At 40.1% G+C, this 27,384-nt stretch overlaps 1 protein-coding gene across 4 annotated transcripts in view; it reads right to left on the bottom strand.

The window, feature by feature from the left end:
• LOC129762325 (tektin-3-like) overlaps window positions 1–27,384 on the bottom strand; it is a 46,280-nt gene continuing 18,896 nt past the window's right edge. For 3 of the 4 annotated variants that reach the window (XM_055760501.1, XM_055760503.1, XM_055760504.1), the window contains exons 2-6: window positions 11,089–11,916; window positions 1,117–1,226; window positions 628–799; window positions 412–548; window positions 1–351 (exon numbers count right to left, since the gene is read on the bottom strand). In XM_055760501.1, coding sequence (XP_055616476.1) covers window positions 123–351; window positions 412–548; window positions 628–799; window positions 1,117–1,226; window positions 11,089–11,916 — 1,476 coding nt within the window. In that variant the 3' untranslated portion in view covers window positions 1–122. Of the gene's footprint in view, window positions 352–411; window positions 549–627; window positions 800–1,116; window positions 1,227–11,088; window positions 11,917–13,666; window positions 13,752–27,384 lie in introns of those variants that run through there. The other variant, XM_055760505.1, reaches the window with a different exon arrangement.

A 27,384-nucleotide genomic window follows, 5' to 3' on the forward strand; every position in this document is an offset into this window, starting at 1 on the left:
GAAAGCAAGTAATATATCGAACTTTATTCATGCCTAATTTTGTGATAACAATTATGTTTGATGTCGATTCTCGTTTGCGATGTGATTCGTGGTTGAAGCAAATATCGGGCTAATTTTCGTTTCTAATATTTAATCGTGTTGTTAACCGGGAATGAGCGACGTAAGCCCATACATTTCTCTCTATCGATGAATAGTGCATCCACCTTCTGCTTAAGGTTGTTCTCCAATTGGGATTTCGTTTTAAGCAACTGTTGATGCTGGGATTCCGCTTCCTGTAGCTTTCGGTGGAGCGTCGAAACCGAGTCCTGAATATGGCAGACCTCCTCCACGAGACGCAAATGTGCATTATCGCTGAAATTGCGGAGCAATTAGAATTTTAAAATAACAAATGAGAGAATTTGCGATACTAACCGACACATTTCGTATCCGGGTCGGTGAGCACGTGCCTCGAGTCTTGTTTGCGCCACTTTCATAGGATTCGATTTGTCGTGTATTGCCTTGCGTAGAAGCTCTATATGTTTTTCGATATCGAATATTTCTTGCTGAGTCTAGGGTGTTAAGCACATGATACATTAATTATTAATACTTGGTAAATGATGGTTGGCAAAAGTAATCAATGATATTTACCTTGTGCAGTTGAAGTTGCATTTTACTCTTCGCTTCGAGCATTTCCGACGACCGGTTGTTGAATGCATTATTGGTGTTACTCCAGCTGTCCCAAACGGAAGTGGCTACGGCATTAATTAGCGACTCCGCATCGCTACGCAGCTGACAGGATCTCGAACGCTCTGAATGGGAGCTGCAGGATTTTTCGGGTGCCAACCGATTGGCATTGTTAGTAATGTTGTGTATTAAGAGGTGAGGGAGAGAGACGTTATCGATTAAAAATAGGATCAAATGTGCACTCATAAATTACCACAATTACAGGTGGGATTATCCCGTGCTGGATCGTAAATTACAAACAGTGCGGATGTGCTGGTATAAAAAGTTTCAGGTGAAACCAAAAAAAAAGAAAGAAACGTGAGCATGGAAACTCGGAAAAGTAAGGGATGGATGGAAACTCTACAAATAACACAATGGCGCGTTTCAGTGAGTGAGAGATAGCAAATTAATTACTTGTTAATGCGCGTGCTGCTCGAGCCGGACCATGTGCCTGGTGTACTAACGGTCGGATCATACTTTTCAATGCCACCGTAGTAATTAATCCCGCGACTGTAGTTATTCAGCTGCAAATGAGACAAGCGAGAGTGATAAATATCGCGAGCTTTGATTAGTTGTGAATGCGTGATTTGGAATGGTTTCCGTTTTATTCGTGATGCGGATAGGAAAGTGATTTATTGATTTTGTGTCTGATTTGTTCTGGAAGTCGACCAAAAGTGTAGCAAGTGCTTTCCACAATCGGTTCCACAACCTCTCCGTCCGAGATGTCGCAAACAAGCTGAGCGTGTCGTCTCATAAAAGGTAGTGACTCCAAATTGCTAAGGTGAACAAAATGACCGAAACACGATCCTGGAGGCTACGATGCTTGTGAATATCGATTGTATGTTGATTGACGTGGAACAAGCTTCTTGGGTAGGAGTTCTATACGGTTACTGGTTGTGAAAATGTGGTAAACACAACCACGTGGAATAGTCGTTCACTGACAAATGTTTGGTTTGGCGGGCTACTGGACATGTTGCTTGGAAAGCAACATTTTCATTGCAAACTGGACCGTTAATCAGGAAATTTACGTGAACGAGTGTCTGGAAGAACATCTGCTGCATTTCCTGAAGCAATGTGATTATTTTGGTCGGATGTGGCTTATCGGAGCAAAGTTCATGAAATAGTTTCGATTCTTGTCCGCATCATTTATTTATTTATTTATTTACAACGATGCATCCCATGAAGAGAATTCATGCTTACGGGGAACAACCGGTCGAATTAGGGATTTGTACATGGTGCGCTTCGTACGAGGTCGGAATTTGTTGGACCTTAAGGATTTGCGGAGCCCATAGGCGCGACTTTCGTTGACTATGCATATGCGAATTTCACGACTGTTGTTGTTGTCAGATGTTATTTTCAAGGTAGACAAATTGCTCTACCACCTCGAGCTCGCGGCCGTCGATCACAACACTACTACCAAGAAGAATTCTGTTACGATCAGTCCCTCCTGCTATAATGTATTTAGTCTTAAGCGGCCCTCACACGATCAGTAGCATTGACATTATCAGTAATGATAATAGAGACAAGAATCACTCCATTCCGCCATCACCTTATTCTTCAACCTTACACGATCATTCTTATCGCTTGCAGGAATGCAGCAACTCTGGCCTTCATAGTCGTAAGAGAAATCAACACATTTTCGAAATGAAAATTATCAATTAAAATCAATTCATTGTGTAAAACAAACATCCCCGTTAATAATTTGAAAGGTTTTCTACAAACAATGAAAAAATATTGAACGAAACAGGTTTCTAATAATGATTTCTAATTATAATTATAATGAAGAATGTTCAGAATAATATGTTATGAACATTCAATAAAACATTTTGAATTGCTTTTCATTGATCTATTAACAATTCAAAACTGTATTTTATCATAGTAATCTTAATAGATTATGCTTGATTCATTACCATTTAATACCTTCGTAGATGTCGACACCATATCTTACCCGTGTGCTTCACCGCCGTAATTGGGTAATAGATGTCGACACTGTATAGTAGCCATCGCGAATTAACATTTTTTGCTTCGTGCTTCATCGTTGTGAAGCGAAAATGATAATGGATTTTCAGGTAGAATGGGCAAACTTTTAAAATCAAATAGTATAAATGAAAATCAATTTTTCTTCGCATCAAATATGTTGCTCTATGTAGCAGAATAACAAGTTTTCCGCAAATGGTGAAAAAACCTTGAACTAAAATATTATCTGTATATAATTTTATTTTATAATAACGAACTTTATTAGGGATTTCAGATAAATTATAAAAAAATGATTAGGTAAGGTTCAGTGCTACGTGTTTTATGCATTCAAGTAACAACAAGTAATAGCTTTCATTCATATTTTAGGGATTTAAAATTCTCTTGGGCCCACTAACCTGATAGAGAGTAAATTTTCTCACAAACATAGATTTTAACACAAGATGTCGCACAGTATCCTAGACACCATGAATGATAGTGTTCCTGCTCTATTACAGAAATGATGGAGCGAGATCAGAAAATCCGGACATGCATCATTAATGCCCGTCGTTTCAATTTTGACAACCTTACACGATCATTTTTGTTGTCATTCTGACGAAGTAATGTCATTATTATTTATCGTGTAAGGGACCCTTTGGACGCATTTATCCCAATCCCGATTAGCCTTGCTTTGTGTTTCAGCCGGGTATACAAGTCCGCTACCGTCGCATGTGACTAGACTAGTTGAATATCGCCAGCTCTCCGCATAACACCTTCCAGCGCCAAGTTGAAGACCAGAAGGAGATTCGCACAGTGCACCGCACTCCGTTCATCGTTGCCTGAATCAGTTTTGTCAGCTTTCAGGGATAGCCGTGTTCGTCCATGATTCTGCATAGCGGTCGTCGATCGATTGTATCACATGCGGCATTAAAGTCGATGAAGCTGAAGTTCGTAGGGATCTGATACTCGCCGGACTTTCTGCTACAGTGTTCAAATCTGGTCCGTCGTCGTGTAACCGGGAATGAATTCGGCCTGTAACTACCCACAAATTTGTTTACTGTTGGCGATAGAGGATCTGAGACAGAATTTTGTAGGCACCATTCAGGATCATGATTGCACGGTAGTTCCCACAATCCCGCCTGTGACCTTTTTCATAAATGGTACAAATTACGCCATTCTTCCACTCCTCCGGTAGTTGTTCTGTGTCCCAGGTCCTGACGAGGAGCCGGGGCATACACCCTACAAGTTTTTTCCGGATTTCACTTGAAGTGCTCCACTGAGAGGGTGTTTTTACCAGCTGCTTTGTGGTTCTTTGTGGTTGATTAATGGCCTCCTTAACTTTACCCATCGTCGGGGGTGAAACGTCGTCGTTGTTCACTGCACCGGTGTAGTCCGCATCGACGCCGTCTTGGTCTCGTGACTGCGCGCTGTTAAGGTGTTTGTCGTAGTGTTCTTCTCTCTTCTGTTTATTTGTCTATTAGGAGCAGGGAAAAGCCCATTTTAGTGTACTTGAAGTTTTTTTTTCCCGAAATGGACATAAAACCTGTTCACCTGCGTCAACATAGAATAGACAACTTATTCTAACTTAACACTTGGCTAGTATATCCAAGCACCCCACGGAGCCTATTCTTATTGACGTGACTAGACAAGGGATAGTCGAAAACATGAAAACGAAATGTACGAATTTGGTGGAAATCATGGGTTCTCAGTTTAATTATAGTACTACGAGGATTATAGATGTTTAATTATTTAGCACAGCAGGGCAGTCTATTTGAGACTGAATAACATCTGAGACGAAAGCAGTCTTCGCTACGTTCCGTCTGTTTTCGAGAATCTCTAATCGATTAATCGACAACGATCTTTGTGACTGGGAAAGTTGAAGGGATCGCTGAAAATCCGTGTAGATTGCGTCTATCTGCTTATGGGCGTCAATAACTCAGATTATGAAAGTTGTATAACCGATAAGTTAGTGCTAGTTGATCTCTTCGGCATGAATCCGTGTTGGGTAGTGCACACGCAGTTGAGACAATTGTGCTTGAGAAGGTCGAAAACAATCATCTCGAATAGTTAAGAAAATGCATATAATGAGGTGATTTCCCTGTAGTTTGAAACTTCCCTTTTATCGCCTGTTTTGAACATTGCAAAGACGAACGATGTCTTCCAGTATATGATCCAGATCTGAGGGAACGATTGAAGATCCCTAGCTATAGGGATAGCTTAGGGATAGCCATACTACACTTCAACAGAATAATTGATGGTGTTCCGTCAGGACCATGATTTGATGAGCCTTTCAAACGGCGGCATGCTATTTCCACGGAGTTATGAGTGGATAAGGACCGATAGCGGGGCGTTGTGTTATATGCAGTATTACTAACCTGGAGTGGGTTTAGAGTTCCTTCGGTGAAAACAGCTGAGAAACGTTCCTTAAGATGATCACAGAGAGACGATGGAGATGATACTTCTTTGTCACCTAGCTTTATGGTTGAAGGTAATCCTACTTCCTTCCGCTGTTCGTCTATGTAACCCCAAAACCTCTTAGGATTTGCTTTATTCAGATAAGTGTGGAACAATTGCTTGTTCCGGCGTTTGTATCTGTTGTAATCGTAGGATTGGACGCAGTAACAAACACGTGTTTCTTTATACAATTTACAACTATGAGTGACGTTTAATTTTTTTCTCTTGTCAAGGATAATAAAGTAAGGTGTTCTTACAATGAAGATAATATGAAGGTGGTAAGAGCAAGTAAATACAGTTAAGACATACGTAGTCATAACATCTCTTCCCTCGTGGGAGCATTCCAATTCCACTCTGACTTAACACATAAATGCATGATTAGTAGATTAGTGACAACATATTAGAGATTCAGTTTACATGGAGGTCGTCTGTTTCTCATAGACCTACGAATCGTGTCATGATCTGTTTCTGTCTCGTTACTGGTTATATTTTGTTGTTCTCTGATTGAACCTGAAGCTGTTCTAGCATCTCTAATCGCTGTATTCAAAGGTGCGTAGTTTTTAGTTGGGCGTCAGTATCGCCGAGATTAGTTCTCGACTGGGCTCTGAACTGGTTTATGAGAGGGTTCCATATCTTCAAGTCTTCTAAATGTATAGCTCGCAACCTGCACCTCCGGGTGGTCCTGCTGAGTTACAGTTCCTGGCTTCAGTTGATTGACATGCCGTTTCCACATTCTACTGTCATCCAGCTCAATCATATAATGCAGTTTCCCTCCATTTCTCCCAATAAGATAGGAATTCGCGAGCAGCAACCCTGTCGTTTACCGTTAACGAACGTATAGGTTTCTCTTCCCGTTTGATTATGCTTGTTCGATCTTTGACTTGATCTGCCGTCCGAAAACTAGCGTTGACAGGCTTTTGTGGCGGGATAGTATGGGCCACCCATCTCGTGTGTGATTCTATTCTTCCGAAGAAACTTCTGGAACTATTCCGACGTACCTCGATCAGTCACTAGTACCGACGGCAATCCGAACATGGCGAAACTTCCTTATTCGTCCAGTAGTTGTTTCCGTAGTTAAATCTGGAATAATTTTCACCAGAGGCCACAGATCGCAAGTGCTGAGGTTCCGTACATTAACCTCGTTGGTTGATACAGACCTAGGTGTGTATTCAACGTCAGCATTGCCTGATCCTCTGGTCGTACTATCATTTGTAGGTAGGCTTGAGCAAGATCCAACTTGGTGGACTTCTCTCCATCAGCCATGTTGGAAAACATCTCGTAATAGGTAATGTTCATCTACCAGCAAAATCTTGTTGACTATTAACCTAAAATCTCCGCATTATCGTTTTTTGTTGGCAGATTTCATCACTGGTACGATCGGCGTCCTCCACTCGTTGCGATTTACCTTTACAAAGATGCCACTTTCGACCATCCTATGGATCTTACGTTCAACTGTATCACGAATTGAAAACAATTGAAAACGATTTGAGAAAAACTGGCTTGATATCCGGTTTGGGATGCTAAGTAGCCTGAACCTCTTCAAATTTACCGATTGAATCATCGGACACAGTCGTAAATTCTTCCACCAGCTCTTTAATTGCCATATGAAGGGGAGTTCGCAAAGTAATTCTGTCAACAGAAGTTACAGAACTATCAATGATGGCGTTCCAATCCAGTTGTAACGCTCGTATACATTCTCGTTCCAACAATGGATGTCGCTTAGCATCAACCCAATGTCCTGGAAAAAAGGTAATGAAGATGGTAGAGTTTCGAGCGACATAGCATGCGCTGCCATAACTATTTCTCAAATAGTGACGTCAGTCGTTGTGTTTATCTTCGATTACCCACCGCATCCATGTGAAAATGCTATTTTCAGGAACTAATTTATGAATTAAAAACGTACATTTTTTTAGAGTTCCCGTTGAATATGAGGCGAATGTGATAGCGTGCAGTGAATATTTGTGAAATCACGTCGAAAAAGACGGATATAAGTGATATTTCCATGCGCCATTTTCATTCCCCCACGTTCATAGAAACAAACGGAGTTTAATTATTTCAACGTTTTGAAGTTGATGTTTCGAAGACTCTCAGTGTCGGAGTGTATGTTGTTAGAGAATAATCGCCAATTAATCAAAATTTCACCGAAAATGTTACTGCTTTCGAGAAGTAAGCAAACGACTATTCTCAGGACCTTTTTACCACATAAGTAATCGAAATAAGCTACGATATAATTGTCATCTGTTAAAAAATAAACAGTTGAATGATTTCATTAGAATTTTGGCTCCAATTATCATGCAACCGTGAGTACTTTCAACATTGTTTTGTTTCTTCCATATACATTCCATATTGAATGCAAATAATTACGACACGATATTTTGCTTGCCAATACAGATATACAGATATACTGCTCCACCTCTATATGTACCTTATTGGCATCATCCACAAAAAATGCAGCTTGTTTATCAGTCCCTCATACATGACTTCTGTCTCAACGACACCAAACACCCTTATATTGCTTCCGCAATAACTTCGCTGCTCAATGCTAGCGGTTTCAACGGTAAGTTAGTAAAGTATTTATTCTTGTCACAACTGCTAATTAGAGATACCGGGGATCCACTGTCTACCTCAAACTTGACCAGTGATCCGCTTACTTTGAGCTTTAGAAAAATCTTTGAAAGATCACTACAGCTATTTTCAAGTTTACAAACATCAATAACATAAACCTGTTGCTCTCTGAGCATTCCGATTCAGAAATATGTTTTCTACAAGAATTCTCAAATGTTTCTTTGAGTAGTCCTTGTATCTATTTTTACTACCGGCATTTTGCATACTTTCGACGTTCGAACTGAGATACACTCGCATATTTTTATGTTCACACCTGTCTACTAAATGGCTCTCACTTCCACAACAGAAACATAAACACGTTTTTAAGTTGAATGAACTACCTTCTTCTTCTGATCGGTCAGGTTAACTTCATACCGAGCGAGTCAGGATTCGCTGATTCCTCAGACTGGTTGCGCTATCTTTTTGCAGGTATTCACCAAAACTACTTCCCTCTGGAAAACCGTAAGATACTCCGCGATGGATTCGCCATCTCGTTGCATCAGCTGACGGAACTTCTGAAGCTCCACCATATCTAGAGGTTCCGGATCAAAGTACTCTCCAAGTAGAGTCACTATTTCAGCGTAGTCTTTATTTTCGGGCTCGGCCGGAGACAAATGATCCCAGAGCACGTTGTATGCCTCGGCCCCCTTGTAGTGAAGCAGCATATTCTTCCGATTAACTTCCTGAATTCCGAAAATAAGTAGCGCTCCTTCAAACCTTTTCACGCATCGAGACCACATCGATTTGGTTCTATTGAACAACTCGCAAGTAAACGTGGGTAGAGCATCAGTAACATCTTGATTTGCCTTCTTCGTTCGAATTATACACAATAACAGCAAGCAGCAAACCGTACACTGTAACAATAGTGTACTCGTCAAATCTCCTTCTGGAAAATTCCAGCAGCAGCGACAGCGATGTTCGCCAGGATGAGCGTTTATCGATGAGCCCCAATGCAGAACGCCTTTCGAACGAATCTTCCACCTCCTCTCTGGAAGGTGCAACCGCGTAGAGAAAACTTTAGTTTCACCAGGATTCGTAGGATTGGACGCAGTAATAAAACACGTGTTTCTCTATACAATTTACAACTAGGAATGGCGTTTGGTTTATTTCTAAAAAGTAAATTATTGTTACAATGAAGGTAAAATGAATGTTGTAAGAGCAAGGTAATACAATTAAGGCATACAAATATCATAACAGTATCTGTTACTACAGGCAAGGTAGTACGCACTAGTGTAGGAGTTGCGATCTTTGGAAAGCTTCTTAAGCGCCGATCTCTTAATCGACTTTAGCCGCTTGAGATTGTTGTTGGACCATGAGGGGATTCAAGCATGTTCCTTACATACCATTTTTGCCACGGAAGTGAAAATCTCGACAAATCCTGCAACATGTTTTCCCAATCTTCAGAAGATAAAAACAGGTTCATTTCCATGAAGTGGGTTTTCCTGAAGTTGTAACGAGTTGCTTCTGAGACTGCGATGTATTGACAAGGAGTGAGATTCTTGATGAACAACTGAAAAGACGAGTGATGACGACACTCCTTAACGCTCTAGTGTTGCCTCCGCCTTTCGATCACCTCGTCTTCGTTCGTCAAGATGCCTCCTTCCTTGCTCCTGAACATTTTGGCCCGCGACACAAAGCCTTTGTGCGAGGCGTTTAGTTTCCTGAAGAACATCCGCGTTTCTAAAGAACGATAAACCAGCTCCCTCTCCTCACACTCTTTCTTTTCGAGGCGGCACTTTTTCCCCGAAAAAGGGATGTATTTGCTGTCTTCGCTACAATCGGAATCGTTCCACGTTTCGTTGAGTCGCTCGTTGCAGCATGGCTGCGCGTGCTGTATCCTTCGCACTTAGAAACGCTCGGCATTCATCGCAAAACCATTCGTTCAATTGTCCACATTGCTCATACCCGATGACGGTCTCAGCTGTGCTGCTAATTTTTTTTTTATCCAAAATATATATTTTTATTAAGGCTCATATGGCGTCAACCTGACGGGGCCGGGAGTTCAATATTTCGACAATGTTTGCCTTATAACTATGTTAGTAATATGTAACCGATTACTCGCGGTTGGCTCGAGGTTAGTATTACAAGTGTTTTCGTAATTGTGATGTTGCTGTCTTCAATGATCTGTACCTGTGCCCGACACAGCTGCTAATTGTTGCTTTCAAGGTTCTGCAGCATTTATCGAGGGGAGCGGCATCCAGTTCGTCTACCCCCAGTAACGCAGCTTCAAGACGCTGCGAGCATGTTGCAGCTACGTTCGGCTTCAGCAGTCATCGTGTGTTTACTGTGGTGAGCGCTGATGTCTTATGTTATTGACGACTGACAGTTTAGAACGCAGTTTGACCATCACCAGGTGGTGGTCTGACTCGATGTTAGCACCACGATACTTTCTGAGGTCATAACCGGAGAAGTGCCGACCGTCCGATTGAACGTGTTCAATTGGTGTTTCTGTTTGCTGAGGTGATCTTCAGGTGTAATAGTACTGGAGGCTGTGCTGGAAGAAGGTGCTATATGGCGCTGTCGGTCATGTTCATGGAGACAGCGAAGTCGATAAGTCTTAGGCCGTTTTCGTTGGTTCGCGGATGGGCGCTGAATCTACCAATTGCCGGTCTGAACTTCTCCTCTTGGCCGACCTGAGCGTTCAAATCACCGATGGCGATTTTGATGTCGTGTTTTGGGTAGCGATCGTATTCACGTTCTAGCTGCGCGTAGAATTGTTCTTCATCATCATCGGTACTAGCTGCACATTCTTTCGTTGATTGGCCACCAGTCAATCACTCGTTTCTACATTTCCTCCATCACAATGAAAGCTGTACCCAGCTCGTATGTGTTGTCGCAGCTCTGGAAAATGGTATAAACACCTTGAAACGATCGCACTATCGAACCTTACCTAACCTAAGCAAATCATTCACAGCGCTACGATATTGAAATTGTGGGGTCTCAATATTACAAAAAGTATTTGAGTACTCGCAAGAAAGTTGAGAGATTTGCAGTTCCATGTCCCATGTTTCCAATGTGGTTTGCCACCAACATTGTGCAAGTGGTACCCAAGGAAAAGAAGTCTTCCAACATACCAGAATTCCAACCAATCGAAAAATGTAGGGTCATTGTAAAGCGAACCTGAAGAAGATTCGAAAAAAACTGTTGAATGCAAAAAGCAGCAGCAACAGTTTCAGGCAGACTAACATTCTGCGACGAACAGTTCGGATTCCGTTGAACAGAAGTCTAGCTGAATATGTTTCTGTATTTTATACTCACGACCTTTAAAAATAAAAAATTATGTAAAAATCATTCAAATTATGACCATAACACCCTTCAGTTTATATGAAAGTTTTTATTTTTCCAAACTGATGTTATGCAAACGAAAGTACATACCTGATGGCAAAGCGAATCTATTCCCAGTGCCGACTCCTTGTGACTAATGTCATCCTCCAGTGAGTGTTGGGCCGCTCGACAGTCGGCCAACTGCTTGGTGATGCGAGCCAACAATTGGGATAGTTTCTCCTGACACGATCGTAAGTTGTCCACCTCAACTAGCAAGCTCTTCTCCACATGATCATGTACGAGTTCTATGCTTTTGCGACCCTCTCGATGGTACAGACATTCCTGGGCAATGTGCAACGGTGGTTCCAGGTCTTGTAACGCCTTTTGGACGTTACGTTTAGTGTCGGTCAGCTGGGCAGACTCAGCAATAAGCTTCTCCAGCTCGGTTGTTAATTCATTCCTCCAGAACGTAATATCAGTTATGCGTTCTCCGAGCCGTCTAGCAGCGTCTCGCTGCCCTTGGGATGTTTTTTCATCTGTTTCCCGCATCAGCCGAACAGCTTCCGAACGGACTTTCTCCGAATAGTTCCGATTCTTGTCCGCATCGGCATAAGTCGTAACGTTCGACGATGTCCACTCGTTTGGCGTGTAGCGGGTGTAAAGGGCAGCGCGTGCAGCGTGCTGGGGATTACGTTCAAAGCCCGTGACAAGGTTCGGAAAGGTAACCGGATCGGAACATATTGCTGCTGGGGAATAGGAAGACGCAACCAATGCGTTGGTGATGGGTTGTTCGTGGAGGGGTGTCACTTGAACGGCCTCGTACCCCATTGTTGGTCGCCAGGGATGGGAACGAGGCGTTTGGTAACAGGTGCTGACTCGTATCGGTGGTCCGGAGATCTGCTCCATATTGTGAGTGGCATGGGTAGTCGAGCTCCAGGGCTAAAACAAAAAAAAAAAAACACCAGAAAATTAGAGAAAGCTGTAACATAATTCATATCGATTGAGAAAGTTATTATTTATGCCACGATAAGTAAAGATACTGTAACTCACGTAGATTATAAAATATCGTTAATGATAGATAGCTTGCTTCGAACGCATAAATTAAAATTGAAAATAAAAATCGCTTGTGCTCTGTTCTCCATTTCATTCGCATTAAACTCGGCAAAAGTGAGATTATGCCTGAAGATTTTTCCTTCGTGCGGATCGAGCAGTATCCGTTGATGCTCTTATCCGCAGCTGGCTGTTTAAAAAAAGCAACTTTTCTTTTCCCAATGACACCTGATAGGAATCTACGATATTAAAAAAGTTTTCCCCACAACAAGTCCTCTCGGATCGATAATTTAAAATTGCGAAACTTGAATCGCGCACGTTGTATTTATGAATGGACTGTCAAATTTGATTTCACTCAAGCCTCTCCAACTATGTGCATAGATTGCCAATCTACTGTAGCGCGTTTGCACTTTTTTCCAATTCTCGAAACAGGCGCCAAAAAGGTTGACCTCATTTTCAACTCGTTAGCCGTTAGAGAAAGCGAGGGATTCGTCGGAATGGGACGAGGAGGAAGTACGGCTGCACAGCAGCGGTCTCCCAGGTGATTCCCTAGCTATTTATTCGTTCTTCCGTTGTGTTTCAATGTGACTGAATTTCATTGCGAATCGCGAAATTTCATAACATAGGCGGATAGCGGAGGTGGAAGCACGCTAGAACGAGCATAGTATCAAATACTAATTTTAAAACTGGGGGTAGCTCAATGAGCACTTTCGGAATATATATATTTTTTTGGTTTGGTATTTTGTTCAGCTCATATTCACATACGAAGCATTTCCAGATATCTAGATATACAAAATCATTTCTGTTAGGTAATAACGTTATTAGATACGAAATGTATTTTATTGTTATCATTAATTAATTTTATAGTTGTTTTCATTCCGTTCTCTCATGTGAACATGACTATCTCTTGACGCTACGCCATTAACCCTTTCGTTACGAGAGTTACGAGCGAGACGACATCCGCGCAACGAGCTGTGTGTACGAGCGTCGTCTTTAGACGACATGAAATTCATACTGCTCTTCGATCACACCAGCGCGATGTGCATACTTTTTGGCGCAGTGCTCCGTACAGGGGAAGCACTTCGGCGGAGCACACTGCAGTAATGAAGAGTTAAAAATAAGGAAATAGTAAATTAGATCGGGTAGATTTTACATTCGGGTAGCTGTCGCATTCGGGTATTTGTTACATACGGGTAAGTGAAATTCGGGTGAATGTCTCTCGTGTAACTGTCTTTCGCGTGAGTTGGTTTCGGGTAAATGTGACACAATCGCCTGAAAGACCCATTTGTGATTATGATGATGATGGCTCCACCTCAGTGACTTAGAATATCAACAAATATTCACGAGTAACGAAGATTTCATTTCAGTGTGACTTAACTTTTGTTTTAGCTTGATACACACTGCCCTTTTCTTTTATTAATATAATTGATGCATGAACAGTTTTGCTGTAATGAATAAACACGGAACTGAGTGGGTTCCAAAACCCCGCAATTGTTTAAAACGGGTATTTTTTATGTTTGGTTTTTCAGCGCACTGTTTTTTGCCAGATCACGCGTGATTCGTGTCATGTGCCAAAATTAAAGTTAAGTAATTCCATAGCATTTCATTATGAATAGATTTAGAAACGAGCAATGCTTACAAATCATTGAATTTATCTGGTCCGATGAGCAGCCACAAGCAACACAAGAGCTGCCGATGGATCCCGACAAAGGTTCTGTTTGGTGCGGTTTATGGTCCGGAGGAATCATTGGCCCGGACTTCCTTAAAGATGAAAATGAAAACAACTTTAATGTCAATGATGATCGTTATTGTGCAATAATTTCCATTTTTCCATGGCCCCCGTTGGACTATTTTTGTGGATTATGTCAATGAACCATCATCGATCCAAGCACTAGAAGACAACATCACACGTTTTATCGGTGAGATACCAGCCGATATACTTGAGAAGGTAAGCGAAAACTCGATGAAAATAAGCCCATTAGTCCATGGATGGTGGTGAAAAAAGCGCTTAATGGACCCAATTTTCCTTAAATCCTACGTTTATTAAGCTTTCTACAAAAATGCGTCGACGTCCTCCCCGTTCACAGTAAGTTCCGTAGGAAAAACAACAGCGGCTTGGACATTCCCTTGTCGCTGATCGCTAACAAAAGAAGGACCTTCTTCGGGCAGTTGTTGAGGGAGATATATTTGACGTTGGAGGAGGACGTAAAGCCTTTTTGGAGGAGGACGTAAAGTACCCAGCCCCCTGCCAGTCGTTGCCGTTCCATTATGACCACGATGTCGCGCTTCACCGGAACGACGGTGCTTTGCGACCGTAGCATCCGTACCAATCGGTCGTTGGAACTGGTAGCTACGCTCATAGCCGGACAAACTAGACTCGATCACGTTAGAATGAACGCCCTTTCAACTCAGATTGAAGAGAACAATCAGCAAAAACAGTCACTGAAAAAAAAAACAAACATTATTATTGAACAAAATAAACGGAAAGATGAAAGATGAAAGAATATATAGATTACTAAAATTCATTCAAAACAAAGATGCGAAATTAGAAAAGCTTGGGCTATAAAACCAATAAACGAAAAAAATATATTGATGCCAAATGAATCAGATCACGCTCGAACTCACCGACGAGTGACCCAGGAACAAGCTGAAAGAAATGAAAACGAGGAACAGACCAATCGTACCAAGCACAACAATATCAATCAACAAAATTGCCGCCGCCACCGAAGAAATCCTCAAAACAGTAGAACTCAACCGTCACAATCTAAGTCTACAACACCATGCATCATACCATCACAAAAAGTCATTTTGGGGAATGCGTATGTGTAGCACTACTCTCACTTCTTGATGAAGTGCAGCAAGTAGATGAATCTATCCGGGACGTCTTACGCCAACCCGTTGACGACAAAGTCTCCTGCGCGGCCGACTTTCGAATGAACCACCAAGCACTTACTCTACCAAATGTAACTCTACCCAGGTTTTTCTACGCGGCTTTATTTGCGCGGTTTTTTTACGAGGTACGTATCTCCCGCGTAAAAGAAAACTGGGTGTACCGACATCATAATATCCTGAAAAATAACGTAATGCTCGGAAAGGAACGCTCCAAATCACGTTGCATGCATAAAAAGGCATAACCTAACTGAATTTCTGAAATATAACGGAGTGGCGCATGTATGGCGGCATTCGATTTTTTTAGAATATTTGCAATGCCGCGAGTATGGCGGCATTCGTTCGCTAAGTTCATACCAACGAACAACAACAAAAAAGTCGCAAAAACAACTTGAGTTGAGTTTAATGTAAAAGGAGTACCGGTAAGCTTCTTGGTTTTTTTTTTTCAAAAATTAATACTTTATTCTCCAAAAATGGTCACAAATTTAAAATTCAAAGTATTGCCCATCGTTAGTCACAACTTTTTCCCATTCTCTGGCAAATTCACGGATCGCTTTGTGGAAATAATCGGCCGGTTTGTCGGCTAACCACGAATCGATCCAATTTTTAACTTCATCAAAATGGGAGAAATGCTGGTCAACCAGGCTATGTTGCATCGATCGAAAAAGGTAGTGATCGGACGGAGCAATGTCTGGAGAATACGGCGGGTGGGATAGGACCTCCCATTTCAGCGTTTCCAAATATGTAGACAGCATATATTCTGGCCGTGAATATTCCGTGTGGCCGTCGATGTTGATGCATAGCCGGGGTATTCATACGTTTCCCAACGTTGTCGTAATGGACCCACTTTTCATCGCCAGTAACGATTCGATGCAAAAAACCTTTTCTTTTATGTCGTTGGAGCAGTTGTTCGCACGTGAAAAAACGGCGTTCGAAGTCTCGTGGCATCAATTCATACGGCACCCAATGTCCTATCTTTCGGATCATTCCAATTGCTTTTCAACGATCGGATATGGTTCTTCTTCTTCTTCTTTGTTTTTAAGACGCTTTAAACTTTGCAGTTCATTCGCCTCTAAAAGGATATGGTTTGCTGAGCTACTCTAAGTGTATCTGCAACTTCGTGTTGCGTTTGTGACGGATCTTGATCGAGTAAAGCCTCCAATTCTTCATCTTCAAACTTTTTTGGCGGTCTGGAACGTTCTTCGTCTTCTAAGTCAAAATTACCACTTTTAAACCGTGCAAACCACGTCTGATACGTTCGCTCAGTTGGAGCATGGTCACCATAAACTTCCACCAAAATACGATGACTTTCCGCAGCTTTTTTCTTCATATTGAAGTAATAAAGTAACTTTTTGACGTATACTGAAAAAGGCAATCGCACCAAGAGCATCAGTTTCTGTTTTGCTTTCGCATGGAATGGTCATGAAGGAATGTTTGCTTGTAATTGCGGTTGAGCGAAGGAAGGTTTGCGCATTCGATTTCAGTGATGTAATTGTATCCAAGAGCATCAGTTTCTGTTCTGCTTTCGCGTGGAGTGATCATAAAAACTTTCGTGTATTATTCTTACGAGAACATACGAGGGTCACTATTTATATTTCGGGAATTGGCAACACTGATGTCATGTGAGTTCATCTGACGGTTCCATCGAAAAGTTTGACATTTTTGACGATATACGTACTCAGAACATTTTGTCATACGGACGCTATTTGTTTATTTTATATTTAGTTGAAAGTTTGGTCTCGGCAAAAAAATTTAACTGAATTGTGAACATTTTCGTGCGATGATTTTTTACGACTTTCGACGTGGATTATCACAACAAGAGTGCGTCAATCAACTTAATTTGACTTTTGGCGATGAAGCTCCATCAAAAACCACTGTGTATCGCTGGTATAGTGAATTCAATCGTGGTCGTAGTTCGCTGTCCGACGAGTTTCGTGAAGGTCGTCCAAAATCGACTGTAGTGCCAGAAAACATCGATGCTGTGCACGAAATGATTAAGCAAGATCGTCATGTAACCTATTGTGAGATTGAGGCATCCCTAAGCATTAGTTCCACCAGCATATATGCGATTTTACATGAACACTTAGTTGTGCGAAAATTATGTTCACGTTGGATCCCACATAATTTGACAATCGCTCAAAAAAAAAGGCTCGTGTCGATTGGAATAAATGCTTTGAAAATTGGTTTAAGCGCATGTAAAAGTGTATCGATCATCGTGGCGAGTACTTTGAAAAACAATAAAAATATATTCGCAGCTTAACTATTTGTTTTTGTTCCTATTCCCGAAATATAAATAGTGACCCTCGTAATAGCATTATGTATCAGTTGCTTTTGCAAAAAACACGAAAACACAACGGTTCTTTTCTGGATCACCAACAAGCTCGAAATAGTTCAATTTGTGAATAACAATTTCATACTCATACTCATTCACTCATACACTAACAGGAAAACCTTCGGCAATCTTTTCATTCATTCATTGAGAATTGATTCAGATGCCATTTCAAACAAATGATCACAGAGCTAGCGGAAGCCCTACGTCTACCTTGCGGTTAAATCAATATATAACCCACTTCTGGTTTTTTCTGTTGCTAAAAGACATAGAAAGGTTTTAATTTGAGAGTTACAAAAGTGGCAATTTTGTTCTTTATCGCAAAACATTAGACCCGTTTTTTTCGTTTTTTTATTAGGGTGCCCATTTCCATTTTGGGGTAGTCCGGAAAATGTTTTTTTTCTACTTTTTCCTTTGTTTGGAAAATTCATAACTTTTGAACCACTGAACCGATTTAGATGATCGATATATCAAATTGAAGCCAGCCAGCCAGAGCTAGCATTTTATTGAATAATATAAAACTTAAAAAAAAGGAATCTAATTTTCGTAATTATTGATTGTAGTCGTTTTTTAAGGTTTTCATGGATTTGGACTAATATATTTATATATTTTTTCTTAAAAGCTGAATATTTTTTACATAACATTACTCGATAACAGAGATGCTTTTTTTTTGTTTCTGAGATATGAGTTTTCATAGTTAACCGATAGTTCGCAAAAGTTATGAGTTTATAAGTGGAAAACATTGATTTTTCGGACCACCCTTAACATATAAATGGAGACCCTAATAAAAAAATAAAAAAAAGGTTCTAATGTTTTGCGATAAAGAACAAAATTACCACTTTTGACGAAAATCTGAGAACCAACATATCGGTTTGGCATGGAGTGACTGTATACATTGTTGTATACGAAAACTGCCCTTGTTTGCATAGGTGACGTAATCACCAACACCATTAGTGTTGGGAGCAGGGCCCGAAATCTTCGAAGGTGAAAAATGAAGACCGACCCTACTCTCAGTAGCTTCGCTTCGACTAGAACTGCTTCGGCAGTCGCCGCCAACAAAAAAAAGTCATAGGAGGGTTGTGTCTGAGACACGACCGCATGGACGTAGGATTCCGTTAGGCTATCTGTTTATTTTGGTTTGAAGAATTAAACTCTTTGTTAATGATTTGGTGGTCCTGAAAAGGGCCGTTTTGTTTGTTTGTTGGATATTGTTTGTTCACTCCACCCGTGTTTACTAAGTGATGGTGACAGAAAGATGGTAAACAATTGTTGGATGGTGCGTATCAGATAAAAGATACCGAAGTGGAACGAGATATAATTAAAATCGCTCTCTGTGATCCTAGAAGAGATGCCTCCTATGTATGGATGAAATGAAGAAAAAAAAACTGATCAATGTAATATAAGATAATTATCAATACCGAACACAATTATCAATTTTTCTCATCAGTAAAAATATGTTACATCAATATAAAGAAAACATATTTGAAATGGGAAAAGTAATTTACTTTTATAACTTTTACTTTCTAAGTGTTTATTTATTTAGTTGTATTCGGTCTTCGGTGGTACCGTACAGACTAATCCTAACCTATACAAAATTTTTAAGTCTACAGATGAAACATTGTCTGGTTATATTGAAATCAAATTTATCACAGATGGCATTGAAAGCTTTGAGACATGAGCATAGAGAACTGTTGTATCCGTAATTAGTCCTGTGCCTAGGAATGGCGATTAGAGCGGAGTGTCGCAGCTGGCGAGGGGGTACAATAAGTGGAATTTCACGTAGTATATCGGGACAGTCAATGTGTTCGTCAGGACGTCGAATATAAACAGCTGTTGCAGCCTTAGTCGTCGTACCGACAGGAGCTCGAGATTAATCAAGCGGCAACGATCTTGGTAGTCAGGAAGATTTAGTGGATCATTCCAAGGCAGGTTTCGAAGTGCGAAACGTATAAACACCTTCTGGATGCGTTCAATGCGGATTATCTGATACGTGTGGTAAGGTGCCCAAACCGGAACAGCGTATTCTATAATGCTACGCACTAATGCGCAAAAAAGCGATTTCAGTGCATATACATCTGTTAGCTGAGCAGCATTACGGCGAATAAAACCAAGTGCGGAAAAAGCTTTGGCAATACTGATAGAAACGTGCTCATGAAAACGAAGTTTAGAGTCCATTATAACTCCCAAGTCGCGAATGGACTGTACGCGTTCCAATGGAGTATTGATATTGGTGTGAGCCTAAAGATCGACTGCGGCTAAAGGTGATCGTTTTGCACTTATTTATGTTCACACTCATACCATTCTCTCTGCACCAGCTCAGAACAACGTCAATGTCGGTTTGCAATAATATGCAGTCTAATGGAGATGCGATGACTCGAAAGATTTTAAGGTCGTCAGCAAATAGTAGCTTACCGGAGGATATACGAAAGCATAAGTCGTTGATGAATAGGACAAATATCAATGGACCCAGCACACTTCCCTGTGGTACACCAGATGGTATGTTGAATGTACTGAATCGCGACGAATTCAGCTGTACGAATGCCTTCCGATCTGTTAAATATGACATTAGCCATTCCGTAATCCACGTCGGGAGGCCTATGTGTTGCAATTTTTCGACTGCATAGGCGTGCGGTACAGTGTCGAAGGCTTTCGAGAAGTCGATATAAACGGAATCAACTTGATTACGCCGTTCGATTTTATGGAATAGTATGTTGGAGTAGCACATTAGGTTGGTCACAGTTGAACGATGTGGTATGAATCCGTGCTGATAGTCAGAGATAATCGGCTTTGCTGCATTAAGCATGACGTTGTGCATTAGAGATTCCAAAAATTTTCCCAAACAACTGAGAATCGAAATTCCCCTGTAATTGACAACATTGTATAAACTGCCAGATTTGTGGACAGGAATCATTGAAGCTGTTTTCCATAAACTTGGAAAGCATCTCTGTTCTATTGAACTGTTAAATATCATCGTCAAAGGAACGACCAAAGATACAGCGCAGTTTTTTACTAACAAAGGTGGCAGAGCATCCACTCCGGCTCCTTTCGAAGCATCCAATCTGACCAATGCACCAAGTACTTCATCGTTGGAAAATCCGAGGATCGGAAGGTGAATATTATGGGTTGGCACGTTGTTGAAACATCCCGGGCGAGGTACAGGTGAAGTTGAACAATACACACTTTGGAAAAAGTTAGAAAAAAGATTGGCAGCTTCGTTAGCTGTGCTGGCTGTGTAGTCATTATATGTGACATTGGTTGCCCCAATGCGAATTTTAATTGGACTAACAACACCTAATACTATATGTGAAGCATATGGGAAATCAGTTTTTCGAATATTTTCTTTACTTTTCCAACTTTTTTTGCCGTATGAACTTTCCTTGGGTGAAAATGAAACAACTTAACAGCTTAAACAGCTCAAACCGGGGAATGAGAAGGCGGACTCGCTAGCTAAGGTGGGTGCTTCAGAAGGCACACTTTTTGAAAGGCAAATTGCTTATAACGATTTTTTTCACATTCCTCGTCAGCACACGCTCGTAAGTTGGCAGTGCATGTGTAGTGAAGATGAGTTCGGTCGTTGGTTACATACGATTATCCCTAAGGTCTCGACGAGTGCATGGTTCAAGGGATTGAATGTAGGACGTGATTTCATTCGCGTGATATCTCGGCTTATGTCCAATCACTACAACCTAAACGCGCATCTCTATCGCATTGGGCTCGCAGCAAACAATCTTTGTGATTGTGGCGATGGCTACCACGACATCGAGCATGTTGTCTGGTCGTGTATCCGGTTCCATACTGCTCGCTCTCAGCTCTCTAGAGCACTGAGAGCACAAGGCAGACAATCGGATATCCCCGTCCGGGATATCTTAGGTAGCCGTGATCCTGATATTCTGCTTCATCTATACCTGTTCCTCAGAAACGCCGATGTCAACGTTTAATGATGTTTCCTTCGTTGTGTCCCCGTTTCATATCCATCCTATCCAAACGATAAACTTTGACTTAGTCGCGGCAATGCATACACACACTCTTTACAGATACACGGGCCAAAGATTGTGCAGTCCACTGATCATTCAACAAGAGCCAAAGGTTGTACCGCTCATGACAACTCTACACGAACTGATGATTGCGCCGGCTAGTGACCATTCTAACCTGGATTCCTCGAGTCGAGAAAGACGCACCACGCTAGATATGAGGTACAGACTAGGGGGGCGTTGCTGATTAAGGGTCAGCTGCATCCCAATAGGAAGTATCCCGTGTCGGGCACACGTACAGAGCATTGGAGACAGCAACATCCCAATTACGAAAACACTTGTAATACTAACCTCGAGCCAACCGCGAGTAATCGGTTACATATTACTAACATAGATAATAAGAAATATTGTCAAAGTATTGGACTCCCGGCCCCGTGAGGCTAACGCCATATGAGCCTTGATAAAGCCTTGATTGCCTTGATTGAATGTTGTCAGTATATGGTAAGAAAGTTAGAGTTTTGTATATTTACGATGGTTTCAACTCGCGATTTGACCAAAGTCATAGATAATCTTCGAAAATTTTAAGTTTGATAATGCATACCGGTTATTAATACTATGGATAATTGCGGTGAAATCGATATCATATCAAATTGGCTGATATTATTGATATTGTAGGGCTCGATACGAGAAGGTTTTGCTGTGTTTTTAGCGCAAAACACCCTATTCATCGTTTACTTTGTTGAAAAAAAATTAAAGTTACAATACTTATAACAACCCATTCCTCGTAATACATATAGCACATTGTGAAATGATGATTTTCTAACCTTTTCAGCGTGGAAAGAATACATGAAACCGGGAAATTTGAAGATAAATTCTGAATTTTCTAGAGAATTTGAACGAATTTCATACCAAAAAAACAAAACATCCTCATTTTACTCGCTGCGTTGTAAATCCAACGTAAATTCGTCAATTGACTAGCGTTGACTAGCGAGGATGACTGGTGAACTAGTCAGTGGTTATTTCAACTGACTCGACAAATGAATATAAATCTGCCTCTTCATTCAACTGACTTCAATCCACACTTCCATTTCCCCCTGACACTAATTCATACCCGCGTACACACTCTTATTTTTACGTCCATATAAAGAGGAACGAAAACATGATTTCTGATGCAAAAAAGAAGCTATCCCATCAATGGACGGTTTATTGTCTACCCATCGTGAACTCAAACCAATGAACTTAGACATTTATTAAGTATGCTATAAAGGTCCTCGCGTTAGTATCAGTTAGTATTAGGCGTGAAAAATAGCGCACACACACTGCACGTTATACGTGTAAGTAATTTTCGTGTACGATACGAAAGAATCTAGTTCACCTGTAGCGTATGTCAAACCACGTTGAATTCAAACATCGATGCATGCACATGTACATGGAAGAGAGAAAGAGAGGAACGAATTCATTTTGGGGGAAGTCACTTCAAAATGCAATGAGGACAATTTGACTAGGAAGAATGAAATGATATAGTCGAATCGGTAGAGGGAGATAGCGACTAAACGCCCGACTGACTGTTCAGTCGTTTTGGAGAACTGCGTGAATAAGCCAAAAGTCGTTACTAACTGACTATGGGTATAGTCAGTCAGTTAGTCAGCTGACTATCCTCAGTTGACCATGTTTGTTGTTTTTTGGCCTAAAAGCATAACCATGCACATTTCCAATGTATAATTCGTTCAGGTAATGAATATTGTCGGTAAATAGAAGGCCTACGAGATCTTGTGAATCAAAACGTATTTGTTCCATTTAGAAAAATTCTCACGTTAATTTATGCGGACAATCAATCCCTTCAATGAACATTTGTTCGCATAGCTTTACGTAAGCATAAGGCTGCTCCGTCTGAAGCATGAGCACTTACATTTCCGATAATATTCAAAACGTCTCCGTCGGTCGTTTCAGTGGTTGTGGAATAGAAACAAGTAAGTTTGGAAGAAATTTCATGAAGTGTCTGGACGGGATGCTCCGGGTTAGTTGCGAGGCTATGATTGTTCTTGGTACGGAATGTGAGAAGGAATCCTGTTCACAGGCCACTTCAATATTATTTTGATTTCATTATGATGATGTTTGCAGAAATTCAATTAATTACAACATAAAGAAATAAAATTTCTTTTCTACGTTCATCGCGGTGCTGTGGATGGAGAATAGTAATTTTTAGACGGTGTTTCAATATGTTCTAATATTCATCTTTTGGAAACCCTTTAGTAATAGGACACTGTTATAAAAAGCATGTTTGGCCTCTACAGAGAATTTGATTCAAATGTAGATGTAGCTTATAGTACAAAATTCAGTTAATTGTTAATTTTCGAACGTTGTATGAAAGCTGTGTGGAACCACATCAATTATGCGTTCAAATGGTAATTATTGTGAAAATTCGAATATTTTAAATTTCTCAATTGTTTTTGAACTAAAAATATGTTTGCTTACATGTCGAGCATATGTATCACGATGTGTAGAAAGCGTAGCTACCAAAAAGTCGAGTTTGTTCATTTTGTCGCTTACGTCACCTATGCAAACATGGGAAGAAAAGGTGTCTATTTTAGCCCAGTTTAAGGGCATGATCCTCCGAGTTTGAGACGAAATGTTGATGGAAGCGCCTGCGACGAGTTTGAAAAACGTTTGAAACTGATTAAAACTGTTAAAGGTGGTGTTATTCCGAAACTTATGCTGTAAACAGAGATAAGGTAGGCATCTGATTTTTCAGGATTTCCCAGACTTTTGAGCACGCTCCCTGATATCCTGACGAACACTCAATTTGTCCTGATTTTTCCTGATTTTTGTACTCTACATTATTCGTAATAAATATACTGGTTTCCATGCCAAAGTTTTCTTTCATGATAGTTCTCCGGATCGCACTTGTATATATCATACATTAAGGTAACAACTGCCAAGCAAGCTGTTTCTCATATGTATGGCTCGCAGCAGTCTTCGACGAGGAAGCAAACATGTTCTGGGAGGATAGAATACTTAAGCTGTGTGAAAGATGGTGAAAGATTGTGAAACAGAACTATGGATATAAAATTAAATTATAATGCTTTGATTAAAAAAGATGTTTTTGTTTTCCCAAAAATCGACATTAACTTTTCGGACAACCGAAAATGAGCTATCCTGATTTATCCTGATTTTTATTTTCATTATCCCTGATTTTTTAAAATTATAGTTGGCAACCCTGGTCGTAAATGATCAACATAATATTACCTTTCATACAAAGCAATAACCAATAAAATCTGATTACTATGTGTAAAACGATCTATGTTTGAATTTATATGGTTTTCATTATTTTTGTTCCAAAAAGTCGTAATTAGGTTCATCTGTTTGATCTTCCCAATTAACCTTTCCAGGGCATAAATTTGATGAAACTATTATCTAGAAGGAATTACTGGCGATAACTGCCGAATATTATGTCAGTGTTTTGAAGCATTTAATGGTCATCCGACGTATTGATCCGAATGTAACAATCCAGAAAGTTGAGCTCCTCTACGCGAAAATAAAAAGTGTGTTGAAGCTGGAGGAAACAGCTTTGAATGATAATATCAATAATTATTAATATAGCTTGTGAGAAACAATCTTGCAAATCATTTTCATTACTCTCCCGAAACTCAATTGACACACAAAATGTGAGGATACTCCATAGAGGGATTTTTTACATCATTCGAGTAGTGCTTGCTAGCATTTTTTTAAAAGTTAGAACGGGCTTAAGCCAAGCGTAGGCTAAAAAAAATTGATCATCAATAACTCCCTAAATATTTTTTTTTTTGAAAAATACTCCGTCCCACGAAAATACCTTAAGACAGTATTCTAGTATAGCATTTTTTTCAAATTTTTTTTTTAATGATGATGGTCTCACCTCTTTCCCCCGCAAAGGTTTGAGCGGAACAAGTTATCTTATTGATAATAATTATATTACGGTATTTATATTTTTTTCATCAACTAACCAGTTGGCAAACTAAATTGGAAAAGAAAAGTTGATGGGTCTGAGCCTAGGGACACGGACGGGATCTTGACATAGGACTGTGATTGTGTGTAATAGTTGAATTTAAATTGAGTTTTTCATTGTTCAAAATCTGTATTTTTTTCTCTTTTGATACATCAAATGGATGCCCTGGAGAAACCGTTTGCTGTATGTAATTGTATCCATGAAACGGGTTAGATGACATAACGTGGTAGAATTCGGTACCGCATTCTGTTCAAAAATGTACACAAAAATACCATTACAGCCATTACTACCATTTTCTTCTGTTTATTCAATCATGCAGAAAAAGACAAAGAGTCTTCATGTATCATTCTTAAACACATGTCTAAATAGTTAAGACCTATATAAATATAAGCCTGAGCCAAATCAATCTATGACTACAAAAATATATTATAGATAAAAATAGCATTATCTCCTTCGTTACCACGTTGTCTGGAACATTGTTTGTAATAACTTTATAGCCCTGTAAGACCGCGACTGCTCAAGCTATCATAATCTGATTTACGTGGGTATACCCTTTCGATCTACTAAGATTTTCACATAACCAAACAACATATTCGATATTATGACATCCTGGCCACAATTGCACAAACTGTTAGTAGTGAGACCTACACGATAAAAACATGAATTGAGCACAAATTTATTGGACAACATACAATATAATATGAAATTAATGCCGGTAAATGGAGAATAATTCATTTTACGCATCAACTCACATTATGAGCTAACGCCCGAATTTAGGCAAAAATATTGCTCGTTGCATCGGGGAGGGAGCGAATGGATAGTGCAATCGAAAGAAAACATACCTAAATCGTCAAATTGTTAACTTTTTTTTACTATATTCACTGTTCATGTTTCAAGCAAAAAAAAAAATTAATAAATTTCCTGTTTTATGATATATAACATAACATATGTCGCAATAACCATTTTGAGTAATATGCGTTTGAAAACTCTTTATAAATCGTTATATTTTTCGTAGAGTGACCCCCCTATATAGAAATCAAAGACATAGTCCTATGTCAAAACGGACTGGTTATCTCGCAGGCATAGATTCCTAATCGAAAGAACAATTTAAGCTATTATATGATCGTATTTATTCCATGGCATGTCGAGGGAATCTCCAACCCGGGAAGACCCTAGACCGATCGGGAATTGAACCCAATACCTATGTCAGTATTAGCCAAGAATTTACAAGGGAATTCCCGCTTTATTAAATCCCCGGCCACGATGCGATCGTTCCCGAGTTCAAGCAGCTGAGCAAACCCAAGCCTAACTCTAGCCGATACTTCAGGCCCATTACTTATCTCAAGGCATGTCAAGAAAATTTCCAAGTCCTTGACCGATCAGGAATTAAACCCAATACCTATGTCAGCTTTAGCCTTGAATTTACAAAAAAAATCCCGCTTTAACAGATACCCGACAACATTCTGCAAATGTGATCGAGACCAGACAGCTGAGCAAACCTAAGCCTAATTCCAACCAATACTTCAGGCCCTACATTCAACCTGGAGTATAAACATATCAACCAGAATCTGCAATGAGATCTGCCACAACACAGAAAAATCTCGGTATAATTATCTGTTAAGAAGATGAATTTACGAGTATTCCGGTTGAGCTATCCCTATCTTCCCTCTGGTTTCCACATTGTACCCCTTGGAATGCTTTAATTTTTTTCGCGAAAAACTGCTTTTGCTTATGATCGATCTAAAATATTTTTATGTATGTCAACGCACGCGGGTTCAAACTATTGCAGACTTCACAATTATTTTATTTTTTTAATTAATTGAAAAACAAAATTAATCAATCAATACCATCATCATCAAAGTCTTGAAATAAAACAAAATAAAATTTAAAAAAAATACACAAACACAGTAGACAATAATTTACAATATGAAATCATGATGATGGTCCCCTTACAAAAGTTTGAGCCGAACGAGTTCTCTTGTTGATAATTATTATGAAGAAATTTATAAAAAACGGACTGTTTATGCCACAGGCATAGATTCCCATTCGAAAGAACAACTTGAATCATCATCTGGACCTATTTATTCCATGGCATGTCGAGAGAATTTCCAACCCGGGAAGACCCTAGACCTATCGGGAATTGAACCCAATACTTATGTCAGTATTAGCCTCGAATTTACAAA

Source organism: Toxorhynchites rutilus, chromosome 1 (assembly GCF_029784135.1).
Source record: "Toxorhynchites rutilus septentrionalis strain SRP chromosome 1, ASM2978413v1, whole genome shotgun sequence".
Lineage (NCBI taxonomy): Eukaryota > Metazoa > Arthropoda > Insecta > Diptera > Culicidae > Toxorhynchites > Toxorhynchites rutilus.